The 13,254-nt window shown below is 46.1% G+C and overlaps 2 protein-coding genes and 1 long non-coding RNA gene across 3 annotated transcripts; all 3 read left to right on the top strand.

Annotated features, from left to right (window-relative positions):
- Nucleotides 1-299: 299 nt before the first annotated feature.
- On the top strand, nucleotides 300-1,337 carry LOC140820805 (uncharacterized). Its single transcript, XR_012115588.1, has 3 exons — nucleotides 300-360; nucleotides 693-982; nucleotides 1,273-1,337. It is a non-coding gene; the product is annotated as an uncharacterized lncRNA (long non-coding RNA).
- Nucleotides 1,338-2,438: 1,101 nt separating this feature from the next.
- Nucleotides 2,439-5,525, top strand: LOC140820791 (uncharacterized). The gene has a single exon (XM_073181127.1). The coding sequence runs from the start codon at nucleotides 2,439-2,441 to the stop codon at nucleotides 5,523-5,525; it is 3,087 nt and encodes a 1,028-aa protein (XP_073037228.1).
- Nucleotides 5,526-5,822: 297 nt separating this feature from the next.
- On the top strand, nucleotides 5,823-6,182 carry LOC140820790 (uncharacterized). Its single transcript, XM_073181126.1, has one exon. The coding sequence runs from the start codon at nucleotides 5,823-5,825 to the stop codon at nucleotides 6,180-6,182; it is 360 nt and encodes a 119-aa protein (XP_073037227.1).
- Nucleotides 6,183-13,254: the final 7,072 nt, after the last annotated feature.

Raw genomic sequence — 13,254 nt, 5'->3', positions numbered from 1 at the left:
ATCTATGAAACGAATAAATTATAGTGTAGGGTAAAATATAATTGTAGAAAGAAAATATTGTAATCAGGATCATATATAATATTTGATTGATATTTATTCCTTATGGTTTGTCTACTAATTAAGGTTAGATTGTGAATGTAATATGGAAATAAGTTTTGTATGTATAGTGTAAGGTTGTATTGTGATTTATTCAGAATAAAATTGTTTTATACCACCCATATGACTATCTCTATTGTTCTTGTTTATCTTAATGGTATCAGAACCTAGTCTTTGCACATCTGCTACAGATTTGACAGGAAAAAGAGGCTAGCATGTCAAAATCGAACGAAGACCAAAGTACAATGTCTTCGGGCGAGAGTGGTTGCCATGCCCCGAGTCCGGGTCCGAGCCTGCGCATGCGTGACTGCACAATTCGTCCTCGCTGTACGAAAATAATTAACCCAAGTTGCTATAGAAGTCCATTGTAAGCCATTATAATGGATTTCTATAGCAACTTGGTTTAATTATTTTCGTACAGCGAGGATGAAAGATTTAAAATGAGTTTATAATGGCTTACAATGGACTTCTATAGCAACTTGGGTTAATCATTTTCGTACAGCGAGGACGAATACGAAGTAGTTGCTATGGGGACCCATTGTGCAGTCACGCAGGCGCGGGCTCGGGTTCGGGGCGTGACAATGGTGGTACGAAAGGTACTAAAGCACCGAACGTATACCATGTGAATCTTACTAGGTTCGAAGGCTCCATTCAATCGACCATCTATAAGTTGAATGACAAAATTATTTGGAGTGGGCTCAGTCAATCAAGCTTTTCTCAGGCATTTAGGTTACCTGGCGGGAGAAATCGCAGAGCCTGCCGAAGACGACCCAAAGTGGACAGGCTGGATACTGACTTTATGGTAATCGTGTGGCTCGTTAACTCAATGGGACCTTCCATTAGGAGGACATATTTATTCTTACCCACCACAAATGATGTTTGGGAGGCGTTGGATGATATGGCTGGAAATAATCGAAGAATTTTCGAAGACATCAAGGCTAATACAGAAAAGTGCTGGGAAAAAATCAAGATTAACATTGCTATGTGGATTGGCACTCATAAAGATTTCAAGAATGTCTATTAGATTTAATGAGAGATGGATAATATGTGTATCATTAAATTAGTTTTAATATTGTGTGTTTTATTACGACAATGAACTAATATTCCACTGATGTATTCTTAAATACTTTATCATTAATAAAATATTTTTTCCTATAAAAAAATGATGTTTGGGAGGCTGTTCGGGAGACTTACTCTGATTTGGAAAATTCATCTCAGATGAAAGACTTCAAGATTAGACTTACTCTGATTTGGAAAATTCATCTCAGATATTTGACTTCGAGATTAGACTCCAGAAGTTTGGACAAGGAGAAAAAAAATGTCATTGAATACTATAATGAGATGAAAGTTCTGTGACAATAACTGGATCTATGCTATGATTATAAATGGGAGTGCAAAAATGATATCATGAAATATCACAAACTTGTGGAAGGTGAACGAGTAGGGCTTTATCGTGACTTGGATGAAGTTAGAGGAAGAATTCTAGGCAGAAATCCTTTGTCTTTGGTGATACCCCTATAAGGATATGGGTTCGATCACCTGATACCCGTTTATACAACCCGGGGTACCGGGTCGTTTTGTGAAAGCCCGGGTAAATCTTCCCTTCCCGGGTGTGATGGCTTTATCCGCAGTCCTTTTCCAAATAGCCCGGGTCCTCATAGAGTTGGCCGGGTGCTTCTCACCTTTCCGGGTATAGTTCCCGGTTGCACAACCACTTGGGCAACCTCGAGAATGGCGCTGCCTCGATAAGTGAACCGCACTCGAGTGTGAGCATTGCAAGCAGTCCAATCCTTCAGAACAACTTGGGCTTGGAGTGTCCGAGAAGTCATCAGAAGCTAGTATGGTAAACCGACTTAGTAGATGACGCGAGAATCGAGGTAACTACCCATTCCTCTCCTATAAATAGCAGGTATTAATGTCATTAAATGATCCTGAAAAACCTTTGAACTTTAAGCACTCTACGTATTTTTCCTCAAATATTGCTCGAATTCATCATCTTATAACCTGCTGACTTTATCATCGGAGTGGCTACGTCGGATATCCCTCCGGCGCCCATTCACGAGTTCTTTTCATTGTTCCCAGGTGTTGTTTAGGCCATTTTCTTCGTTCAAAACTCTCAAACATTATAAATTGTTGATTTGATCCGTTGGAGCTCCTTACCCGGCTCGCTCATTTCAACGAGATCTTATCATTGGCGCCGTCTGTGGGAAAAATATTGAGCTCGAGACGTTGATATGGCTCGAACTAGGAGAACAGACCAAAATAACTCCCGGGCCCAGGGGGACGGTGGACAATCTTCAAGACAGGTGGGTGTTAATAACACCGAACAGAATCTCGTAACCATGACCCGTGAAGAGTTGAAAAAAATGATGGCCGACGCAATAGCTCAAGCCATGGTCAGGAAAGAGGTTTCTCGACACAACACGCCGCCCGAGCAAGAGCAAGAGCAGGAGCAGGAGCAGGAGCAGGAACGGAGGGATGAGGAGGAAGTGAGTGGAGGTAACATGGATTATAGTGTCGGGTCAAAAGCTCCGACTACAGCAGAGGAGTTGAGAGAGTTAAAGCAAAAGATGAGGATCCTAGAGGGACAGTTGGAGAGCCGTAGCGCTGCCCGGGTCGTTGCCAAAGGGTGCCTGTTTGCTGATATTATTGTCCGGGAGCCTCTTCCCGGGAATTTCAAGTCTGCCAAAGTAAAAGATTACGATGGCAATGCGGACCCGGAGGAGCATCTCGCCAGATTCGAAAACATGGACATGCTGCACTGCTACACTGACCGAATCAACTGCAAGGTATTCTTGACAACTCTGGTGGACTCCGCCCAGAGATGGTTTGAGGGTTTGCCCCCTCAAAGTGTGAGAGATTTCCAAAAAGTATTCCTACACCACTTCAGTAGCAGCAAGAAATACAAAAAGACTGTTTTTAGTCTTTTTGAGGTGAAGCAGAGCCCGGAAGAGAGTTTGAGGGCTTATATCAAAAGGTTTAACAGGGTAGCCCTAGACGTCCCATCTTGTGCCGGCGAGACTAAGACTACAACCTTCACTCAGGGTTTGAGGGAGGGAGAATTCTTCAAGTCACTAACGAAAAAGGTACCCAGGGATTTTGAGGACCTGTTATCCCGGGCAGAAAAATACATAAATATGGAGGAAGCCCAGAAGCAGAAGAGGGAAGCCGTGAGGAAAGAAAGAGGAGACCGGACATCTAAGCCCGAGGAGAGGGGGCAAAAGAGGGGCAATCCAGAGCATTTCTCCCATCATGTGCCTCTGAAGATTGCCCGAGAGAGGGAGGTGCATGAGTGTAGTAGAGATTTGGCCCCGGACCATCAGCTGTCCCGGCCAGAGAAAAAGGGATTTTGTGATCTTCACAAGTTGGGCTACCATAACACTGAAGATTGCAAAGTTCTGAAGGGAAATTATGTTGCGCCTTCCCTCCCAAAGCCCATTATCAAAACGCAGGTGTCTAGGCTGCCGCCATGGACATCCCGGCAGCCCGGATCTAGTTCTCGGGGAGGAGGTGTCAGAAGCAATCCTAGGATCGAGCCCGGAAGGAGAAGGGGGTCTGAGATTGAGCAAAGAAAAAAGTCGCCCCCGGTTGTAGGGACGATTAAAATGATATCCGGAGGCTCTACTGATGGAGATTCTAACCGGGCGAGGAAGTCAAGGAGTAGGAGAGAATGTTTGGAGGTGGAAGGATTGAGGAAGAGTGAGGCAGTCATCAGTTTCGGCCCGGAGGACCTCAGAGGGGTGAATCTACCCCATAACGATGCCTTGGTGATCCAAGCCCGAGTGACGAATTATGATATTCTGCAGGTCTTCGTGGACTCAGGCACTTCTGTGAATGTAATTTTCAAAGATGCTTTTGAGCAGATGGATTTGCAGGGCTATCACCTGGAAACCGTGGAAACTGCTCTTTTTGGCTTCGCCGGGCACGTGGTTTATCCGGAGGGGGAAATTATTTTACCTCTGACTTTGGGTTCTCACGATCTCAAGAGAACAGTGATGACTTCTTTCACTATGGTGGACTCCCCATCATCGTATAACATCATCCTTGGGAGGCCAGCCATGAATGAGTTGAGGGCTGTAGCGTCTACTTACCACCAGAAAATAAAATTTCCTGTGGGAGTCAGCGTAGGAGAAGTCCGGGGAGATCAACCTTCTTCTCGGAAGTGTTATGTAGAGGCAGTCCGGGGGGATCAGAGCAGATCTAAGAAGGAGGGGAAGAGGGCTAAGATAGGTGAGACAGGAGGAAGGAGAGTGGAGAAAAGGGAGATACACTTTGTGGCAGAGGAAGAGCAGGAGGCGGTGGAAATTGGGCCAGGCCAGCAAATTCGGGTGGCTCGGGATCTCAGCATGACCACCCGGGTAAGTTTAATTAAATGTTTAAAAACTAACATCCATGTGTTTGCCTGGTCCCAGCAGGAGCTTACGGGGATTTCTCCCTTTATATCGGAGCATCATTTAAACATCCTCTCGGGGTCTCACCCCATAAAGCAGAAAAAGAGGCACTTTGGTCCTGAAAAGGACAAAGTCATATCAGAACAAGTAAAGGAGCTCCTAAAGGCGGGGCATATTCGGCAAATTCAATTTCCTACGTGGCTTTCCAATGTGGTTTTAGTACCTAAATCCACTGGCAAATGGCGTATGTGCGTAGACTTCCGCGATCTGAACAAGGCGTGCCCCAAAGATCATTATCCGCTGCCCCGGATTGACCAGCTGGTAGATTCCACTTCAGGCTATGAGCTGCTGAGTTTTATGGATGCGTACCAGGGATATCATCAGATTCCCCTGGCCAAAAATGATCAAGATAAAGCCAGTTTCGTCACCTCGGGAGGTACATTTTGTTATATTGTAATGCCTTTCGGGTTGAAGAATGCAGGTGCTACTTACCAGCGTCTTATGGACAAAGTATTCGAGAAGCAGCTGGGGCGGAATGTGGAGGTCTATGTGGATGATATCCTGGGCAAGACCCGGGAGGTCACCACTTTCATTAATGATCTGGAGGAAACTTTTGCCACCCTCATGCAATATGGGATCAAGCTTAACCCGGCCAAATGTATTTTTGGTGTAAAAAGTGGCAAATTCTTGGGATTCATGGTTACAGATCGGGGGATCGAGGTAAATCCAGAGAAAGTCAAGTATGTCTTATGTATGCCCACTCCGCAATCTGTAAAAGAGGTGCAAAAGCTGACAGGAATGATTGCTTCCCTTTCTCGATTTATATCCCGATCAGCACACAGAAGTTATCCTTTCTTTCAAGTCTTGAGAAAGGCCCGGCAATTCGGGTGGAATGATAAATGTGAGCAAGCCTTCCAGGACTTGGAAGCCCATCTGGCAGAGCTCCCTATATTAGTAAAGCCCGAGGCCGGAGAGAAATTATTCCTATATTTGTCCTCTACAGAGCACGCTGTCAGCTCAGTTTTGATCAAAGAATAAGGCTCTGACCAGAAGCCTGTCTATTATGTCAGTCACGCTCTGAGAGGGCTTGAACTCCGGTTTACGGAAGTAGAGAAGATTGCATTGGCTTTAATCGTGACCGCCCGGAAGCTGAGACCTTACTTTTTATCGCATCAAATAGTGGTTCTTACCAACAGCCCTCTTGGTAGGATCATGACTCATTCTGAGGTATCCGGGCGAATGATTAAATGGACGGTGGAATTAGGGGAGTATGATATCGAATACAAGCCACGGGTGGCTATCAAGGCACAAGCTTTATAAGATTTCTTATCTGAGATGATCCAGCCCAGTGAAGAAGAAGTATGGAGAGTATTTGTAGATGGGGCATCTAGCCTTGCGGGGTGCGGAGTAGGAGTTGTGATGATATCTCCCCCGGGAGAAAAAATTAAATTGGCAATAAGGATTGATTCCCGAGTAACTAACAACGAGGCCGAGTACGAGGCCGTGCTAGCTGGAATTCGAGCTGCTCGAGAAGTCGGGGCTTCCCGGATAATTATATATTCTGATTCACAACTCGTCACTCAGCAGATAAAGGGTGTATATGAAGCTAAAGATGATAGGATGCTGAAATATCTACAGCTTATCAAAACTCGAGCAGAAGGCTTTGCGGATTGGAGTATCGAGCAAATACCCTGAGAAGAGAACGACGAGGCAGATATTCTGGAAAAAATGGCAGCATCCCTAAATGAAGTAAGCACCCGGGAAGTATTGCACGTTTCCCGTTTGATCCTCTCAACGGACGAAGAAGGAACACTCGATCTAGAAAGCTCCTGGATGAAGCCCTTAATAAGATTTATTGAGAAGGGTGCACTATCCGAGGACAGAAGTCAAGCTCAGAAGATTAAGAGACAAACTCCCAGGTTTGTTCTCTTAAACACAATCTTATATAAGAGATCATTCCAGGGACCTCTTTTAAAATGCTTACCTGAAAAAGAGGTAGATTATGTACTCCGAGAAATTCATGAAGGATGTTGTGCGGAGCACCTTGGGGGAATGTCTCTGGCTCGAAAAACCATGCTTGCAGGATTTTGGTGGCCAACTCTTAACCGAGATGCCGCCCGGGTGGTTCAAACCTGCGAAGGATGTCAACATCATGCAAACTTCAAGCATAGCCCAGCTACTCTTATGAAGCCTATTTGGGCGTCTTGTCCTTTTGATCAATGGGGCATGGACATTGTAGGTCCTTTCCCGATTGCCCGAGCTCAGAAGAAATTCTTATTAGTAGTAGTCGATTACTTTTCCAAGTGGGTAGAAGCTGAGCCCTTGGCAAGAATTACCGAGACAGAAGTATTGAAATTCCTGTGGAAAAATATTGTCTGCCGATTTGGAGTGCCCCGGAGACTAATCTCAGATAATGGCAGACAATTTCAAGGCAGGGGAATCGTTTCGTGGTGCCAAGAAATGAAGATCACTCAATCCTTCACCTCTGTGGCTTATCCTCAGGCAAATGGCCAAACAGAAGCTGTTAATAGGATTATTGTACAGGCATTAAAGACGAGACTTCAAGGCAAAAGGAAGGATTGGGTTGAAGAATTACCTAGTGTTCTTTGGGCCTACAGAACTACTCCTCGTTTGCCTACTCAAGAAACCCCTTTCAGCCTTGTATATGGTTCTGAAGCAGTTCTCCCAGTTGAAATTGGAGAGACTTCTCCTCGGGTAGAATCTTACCCACACGATAATGATGAAAGCCGGGCCAGGGAATTGGATTTAGTCGAAGAAAAGAGAGACCGGACATTTATCCGCATGGAAGCATACAGAGGTCGAGTTATGAAATCTTACAATAAGAAGGTCCGAGTCCGAGATTTTCAAATCGGAGACTTAGTCATGAAAAAGGTCAACCCAGCTGGAGAGGTGGGAAAATTAGAAGCAAAATGGGAAGGGCCCTACAAAATTACTCGGAGGGTCAGCTCAGGGTCTTTTTATCTAGAGGATGCGCAAGGACGCTCTCTCAAAAGACCTTGGAATGTATTTAATTTAAAGCAATATTATATATGACAGATGTAATCGATTCGCTAAGGATATAAATGAAAGATTTGCTTTTCCCAGAGGTGTTGTATTATTATCTCCCACATTCCGGAAGAAAACAATTAAAAGCCCAGGGCACTACACCCTGGCTCGGGGCAACACACCTCGACCATTCCCAAGTCCCGGGACATGCTCCCCGGCCCAAGGCTCCGTACCTTGGTTATCTAAAAAACCCAGGGCACTACACCCTGGCTCGAGGCAACACACCTCGACCATTCCCAAGTCCCGGGACATGCTCCCTGGCCCAAGGCTCCGTACCTTGGTTATCTAAAAAGCCCAGGGCACTACATCCTGGCTCGGGGCAACACACATCGACCATTCCCAAGTCCCGGGACATGCTCCCCGGCCCAAGGCTCCATACCTTGGTTATCTAAAAAGCCCAGGGCACTACACCCTGGCTCGGGGCAACACACCTCGACCATTCCCAAGTCCCGGGACATGCTCCCCGGCACAAGGCTCCGTACCTTGGTTATCTAAAAAGCCCAGGGAGTTACACCCGAGCTCGGGGCTCTGTATTTAGCAAGGTTCGCATTCTTTAACTTCCTATCGAATATAAAATATTTGGTTCGCCAGAGTTTAAGATATTGCGAAAAGGAAAATAATTTTCAAAACCAAAGCCCGGGGGCGAGAATTACACAAGAAAGTGTGGAAATATAAAGAAACGATCCTAGACTAAAAATACTGCAGCAGATTTCTCCCCGGCCTCTTCGGAAGCCTTCTCGGCCTCCTTGTCAGCAGCATCGTCCTTAGGAAGGGAGTCGATGGCTCGGTCTATGTCCGGAAAGCCCTCCTTGTCTGCCAGAATTAAGCCATCCTCCTCAAATTGTTCATGGCACTTCTCAAAGCCAACGTTGAAGTAGTTGTACGATCTATCTTCAACAGCTGCTTGGAAATCCGAAGATTGAAGGAAGACAGTCTTCCATTCCTCGTGAGTAAGTTGGAGGAGCTTGAGCCTATCTTCAGCAGCCACAACCCGATGTTGTTGAAGAGTGGCTTCTTCTTCGAGAAATCGAGCCCGAGATTCCAGAAAAGCAATTTGCCGTTGAGAGGCATCTTCTCGAGCCAAACTTTCGTCCCGGGCCCGCTGAGTTGAGGCCAATTGTTGATTGGCTCTTTCCAAGGAAGTGAGGAGACCGGCGACCTTCTCCTCATGCACCTTTTCATCCTAAGCGATCTCCCCTCGAAGTTGGTCGTGGACTTCTTGAGTCGCTCGAGCTTGCCTGTTCGTCTTAGTAGCCACGGAAGCCACCTCTTCGAAGGCCGAGATTATCATTTGAGCAGCCTGAACGAAAAACAAAGTTCAGAAATAATAGACCGGTGAATATGTTAGACGAAAGGAAGAAGGGCTTACAGAGAAAAGCCGGTTTGATCCTTCAAGAAACCTGCTGCTAGCAGGGATACTCTTCAGAAAAATTGCTTCGGCAGGGCGAAGCATCTGCCTAAAGCGCTTTGCACCACTGGAAGTAGCTCCCTCGAAAAAAATATTATTCAAAGGAAGCTCGGGAGTTGGGACCTCAGCAGGCTGTTGGGAAGGTCGGGATTGGGTAGACTGGGAAGCACTTGGATCCCCTTCAGGCGGGTTTTCAAGAATGACCAGCTCGGGCTCTGCCACAGCTCTTCTTTTCCTCTGACTTAGAGGGATAAGATCCTCAGTTTCCTCTGAAGTCTCAGCCATCCCCCAGAGGGTGTCATCCCGGTGAGGATCTTCCCGGGTAACTTCGCCTCTCTGAGACGCATTCTCGGCAGCTCTTTTCTTTTCCGCTTCAATAGCAGCACGACGACTTGCCAGATCTTTCTCCCGGGCGATTTTCTCAGCTGCCCTTCTCTTAGCAAAAGCTGCCTGCATCTCGGAATTATCTGCACAAAGAAGAAATGACGGTAAGTAAACGGAGAGGGAAACGAGAAAAAGAGCAATAAGGCGGAAGGGTGAATTACCGGGTTGAGAGCCCGAGCCCGCCACCTCATCGATTATGCGGTCTTCGAGATCCTCAGGCTGGGGACTCAACCCGTAAGTAGTCAGATTTTCATCCGAGATGAGAGTGGAGGACGAATATTTATGCCCCTCTACCAAATCTTGACTGATAAGGAAGGGCTCCTCAAATTTATAGGTCCCGGGAAGGGAAGGTTGTGTGGGAAGAGAGGAGAGAAAGCCCGTTAGACAGGGAAGATCCCCTGAGAGTCGAATGAAGAAGTATCTTCCTTTCCACCCCTTCTGCGAAGAGGGTATGTCATCAAGGAAACAGGTGTTTTGCCGGGCGGTCAAGGAAAAGGCATTATCCCCAAACCGGCAAGAAAAATAGTAGTGAAGGATGAGAGGATTGATGAGAAAATCATTCATGCGGAAAAGGACGAAGGTGGCAGCCATTATTCTAAAGGAGTTAGGGTGAAATTGGTTAACTGGTACACCAAAAAAATTGGCGACTGCGATGAAGAAAGGATGAACAGGAAATCGGAGACCATTCTTAATTTGGTCTCGAAAAAAAGTGGTATACCCGAGAGGGGGGTTGTTGGCTCTATCAGAAGGCCCGGGTATCAGAATAGAAAAAGTAGGAGGAATACGGGCTAAGGCCCTAAGTTCCGCACCGGCCTCCGAACGTAGGGTGCTACTCAGAGAGGAGAACCAGGGTACTCCTGGGGCCTCGGCAGGAGGAGGGCCCGCGGCCCGAGCTTTACCCTTACCTTTCTTTTGGGCAAGAGCTCGGGAGTGACTAGGAATGGAGGGTTGAGAAGAAGAAGAAGGCCTGATTTGAGGGGCTACTGGTTTCTTAGCGGGTTTGGTAATAGAGCGACGGGGTGGGGGAGATTGAGAAGCATCGGAGCGTAACGCAGCGAATTCGTCACTAGGCGAGCCTCGCGCATTGGCCCCAGAAGTAGAAGAAGTAGAGTTAGACATTTTATAGAGAAAGACTTACAAACTTTGAAGACAGGTGGTCGGGGAAAATGGCAATATCAGAGGCGCACCGGAGACGGGAGAAACTTCGTAAAGGAGCTTTGAGAGGATTTTTCGTAAGGGCTTCGCCGGAGTTTCGAATTTGAAAATGATTCTCCAGAAAAGAGGCGGTTAGAATTTATAAAAGAGAAAGTGGATCTGCATCGTTGATTGAAAGCAGATCGAACGGGTGAAATGAACCTAGGAATCCGTGAGGATAGGCGAAGGGACACACGCCATGATTAGCGTCAGGCCTACTGTTCCTCGAAATACGAAACATTACTGACCGTTGGAATGGAGGAACACGTGTCATTATGATGCTGTGTGGGTAAGCCGGGAGGATTTGGAAACCCCGGCGGGTTTGTCTCGTAGCTCGGGAAACCTAGAAACCCGGGATGGTGATTTCTAAGTCCGGGTAGTCCGAGACCCTGGTATTTTGTTACAAATTCAAAGATTTGACCAGCCCGGGAGTATGTTCTGAATGAAGTAAACACTAGATCCTGGAACCATATTTTCATCAGGTATGTCCCAAGGGTAGTTTCAGTTTTTAAAGATTGGGTTATTACAATTTATGGTACGTCTGTTGTTTCAGTCCGCATAAATTTGTACAAGATTTGTTTGCAGAAGAATAGTGAAGAAATAAAAATCGATAAAACTTCCATTACATAAAATAACGGCGGAAAGTTATGGGATCCATTATATAAGATACAGAATCCTGCCACTCCGTTATCCAATTAGTTAACTCATGAATGCGGAGGTTGACGAAGGATTCATCCTTCATTATCTTGTTCAAAGCATGCCACTCTTTCCACAGCATCATGTGCAGCAGAACTTCGTCATCAACCAGATCTGTCACCCGATTTACTACAAATTTTCGGGTATACTTCCTCGCTCTTGCTCTTTGTGCTCGAGTAGTGGCGAGACGATTGCGATAGGTATAATCCAGGTCGTAAACCTTGTCCCGCACGGCCATGACCTTCGCCCATATGCGCTGTTCAATTCTCTTCTTCAGCTCTTCCACATGAGGACGCATTCCCGGAGTCACCAGGACATGTGTACTGCTGCAGGCACTGGAACCACTTGAACTCGACATTTTGGATTGAGGGTCACTCTGCATCTATACCCTCTTATTTATAGGAAAACGTACTTAAATGTGGAGGAAGTCCAAGGGTCTCAGCCAGTCGAATAGTCTCCTTTATTATTCAAAGGCAAGAGTTGATCGAAACCGTCCAATCTAGACAGGTGGACGATCAGGATGCCCCTCGTAAATTGTTCCAGGTAGCCGAAAAGGTGGGCACAATTATCAATGTCACGGCATCATCATAACCTAGGAGGGGTGGGTATTCTCCCCATATGAGCATTTTAATGTTCAGAATTATATTACTATGATATTCCGTTGTACAGCTGAGGTACCCTGAGCCCGGTATTTGGTTTTATCACCCGAGAGATTCGAGGCCGGGATACCCCATCCTAAATGCGGAAAGTTTTAGATTTCATTTATGTAAATTGTTTATCAGTTGGGGCAGTTAAGTAAAAGAAGGTGATAGTAAAGTGCAAGCGATAAAATAAAATAAGATTTCATTTATTCGGGGAAGGGTCCACCCGTTACATTACAAAATTCCTTTTCAACCGAAATCATCCATTTGGCAAGAAAGGTCTTTACCGAGCTACCGGTAAACGCCTTGACAAAACCATCCGAGGAGAGAAGCTTCTGCAGGATCCTCCTCTCCTTGTAGAGCATCAGTTGAAGGATGTAGCGGTCTTCGAAGAGATTTTCCGTATCAGGAAGCTGCAAGCGTTCCCGATATTTGGCCAGTTTGGCCACCAGTTGAGGAGTGATAGCCTCCTCCCATTCGTGTATCAGTTCAAACCTTTGCAGTTCCTCCCAGTAATGAAGGATTTGGTGGAAGACCTCATCTTCCAACTCAGACTTGCGCTTCTCAAGGGCGGCTTGCATAAACTCTGCTGCCATGTCAGGAGCTTTTGAACTACTGGACCCTGCCATTGTATGCCCTGAATATGAAATTGTTGGGTTGAAATAGAATAGGCAAGCCATCCATTATATACATAAAAGGTAATCAATCTCTACCGTGGATTCGAATCCAATCGAACGATCAGAAAAAGTCTGGGAAACTGGGCAAGCAGATGAAAAGACATGTACGGATATCGAGGAAGCATGCTCATCATTACCTCAGAATATGAAGAGATTTTTCGGCGGCATCCTTACTAATGCAGGCGTAATGATGTGTTTGATTAGTTTTCTCGGAAATAGTAATTGTCAGATATCGAGGAATCGGGAATATGGGATACAAGACACTTAGAAAAAGTTCCCTCGCTTGGTATTTATTCGCAATTGCAATCCGAGAGTGAACAGAAAGGATCGAATCGGGACAGCGAGTCAAGCTCTAGTCCGACTATTTTAGGGATGAGTGGTGATACCCCTATAAGGATATGGGTTCGATCACCTGATACCCGTTTATACAACCCGGGGTACCGGGTCGTTTTGTGAAAGCCCGGGTAAATCTTCCCTTCCCGGGTGTGATGGCTTTATCCGCAGTCCTTTTCCAAATAGCCCGGGTCCTCATAGAGTTGGCCGGGTGCTTCTCACCTTTCCGGGTATAGTTCCCGGTTGCACAACCACTTGGGCAACCTCGAGAATGGCGCTGCCTCGATAAGTGAACCGCACTCGAGTGTGAGCATTACAAGCAGTCCAATCCTTCAGAACAACTTGGGCTTGGAGTGTCCGAGAAGTCA

The sequence above is a fragment of the Primulina eburnea genome, unplaced genomic scaffold, assembly GCF_022965805.1.
Source record: "Primulina eburnea isolate SZY01 unplaced genomic scaffold, ASM2296580v1 ctg1459_ERROPOS7100000, whole genome shotgun sequence".
In the NCBI taxonomy this organism is placed as follows: domain Eukaryota; kingdom Viridiplantae; phylum Streptophyta; class Magnoliopsida; order Lamiales; family Gesneriaceae; genus Primulina; species Primulina eburnea.
This window is presented reverse-complemented; position numbering and strand designations above follow the sequence as displayed.

What these genes read in the sequence shown, in the direction of transcription:
- LOC140820791 (XM_073181127.1), top strand. Translation starts at nt 2,439, where the DNA reads ATGACCCGTGAAGAGTTGAAAAAAATGATGGCCGACGCAATAGCTCAA.
- LOC140820790 (XM_073181126.1), top strand. Translation starts at nt 5,823, where the DNA reads ATGATCCAGCCCAGTGAAGAAGAAGTATGGAGAGTATTTGTAGATGGG.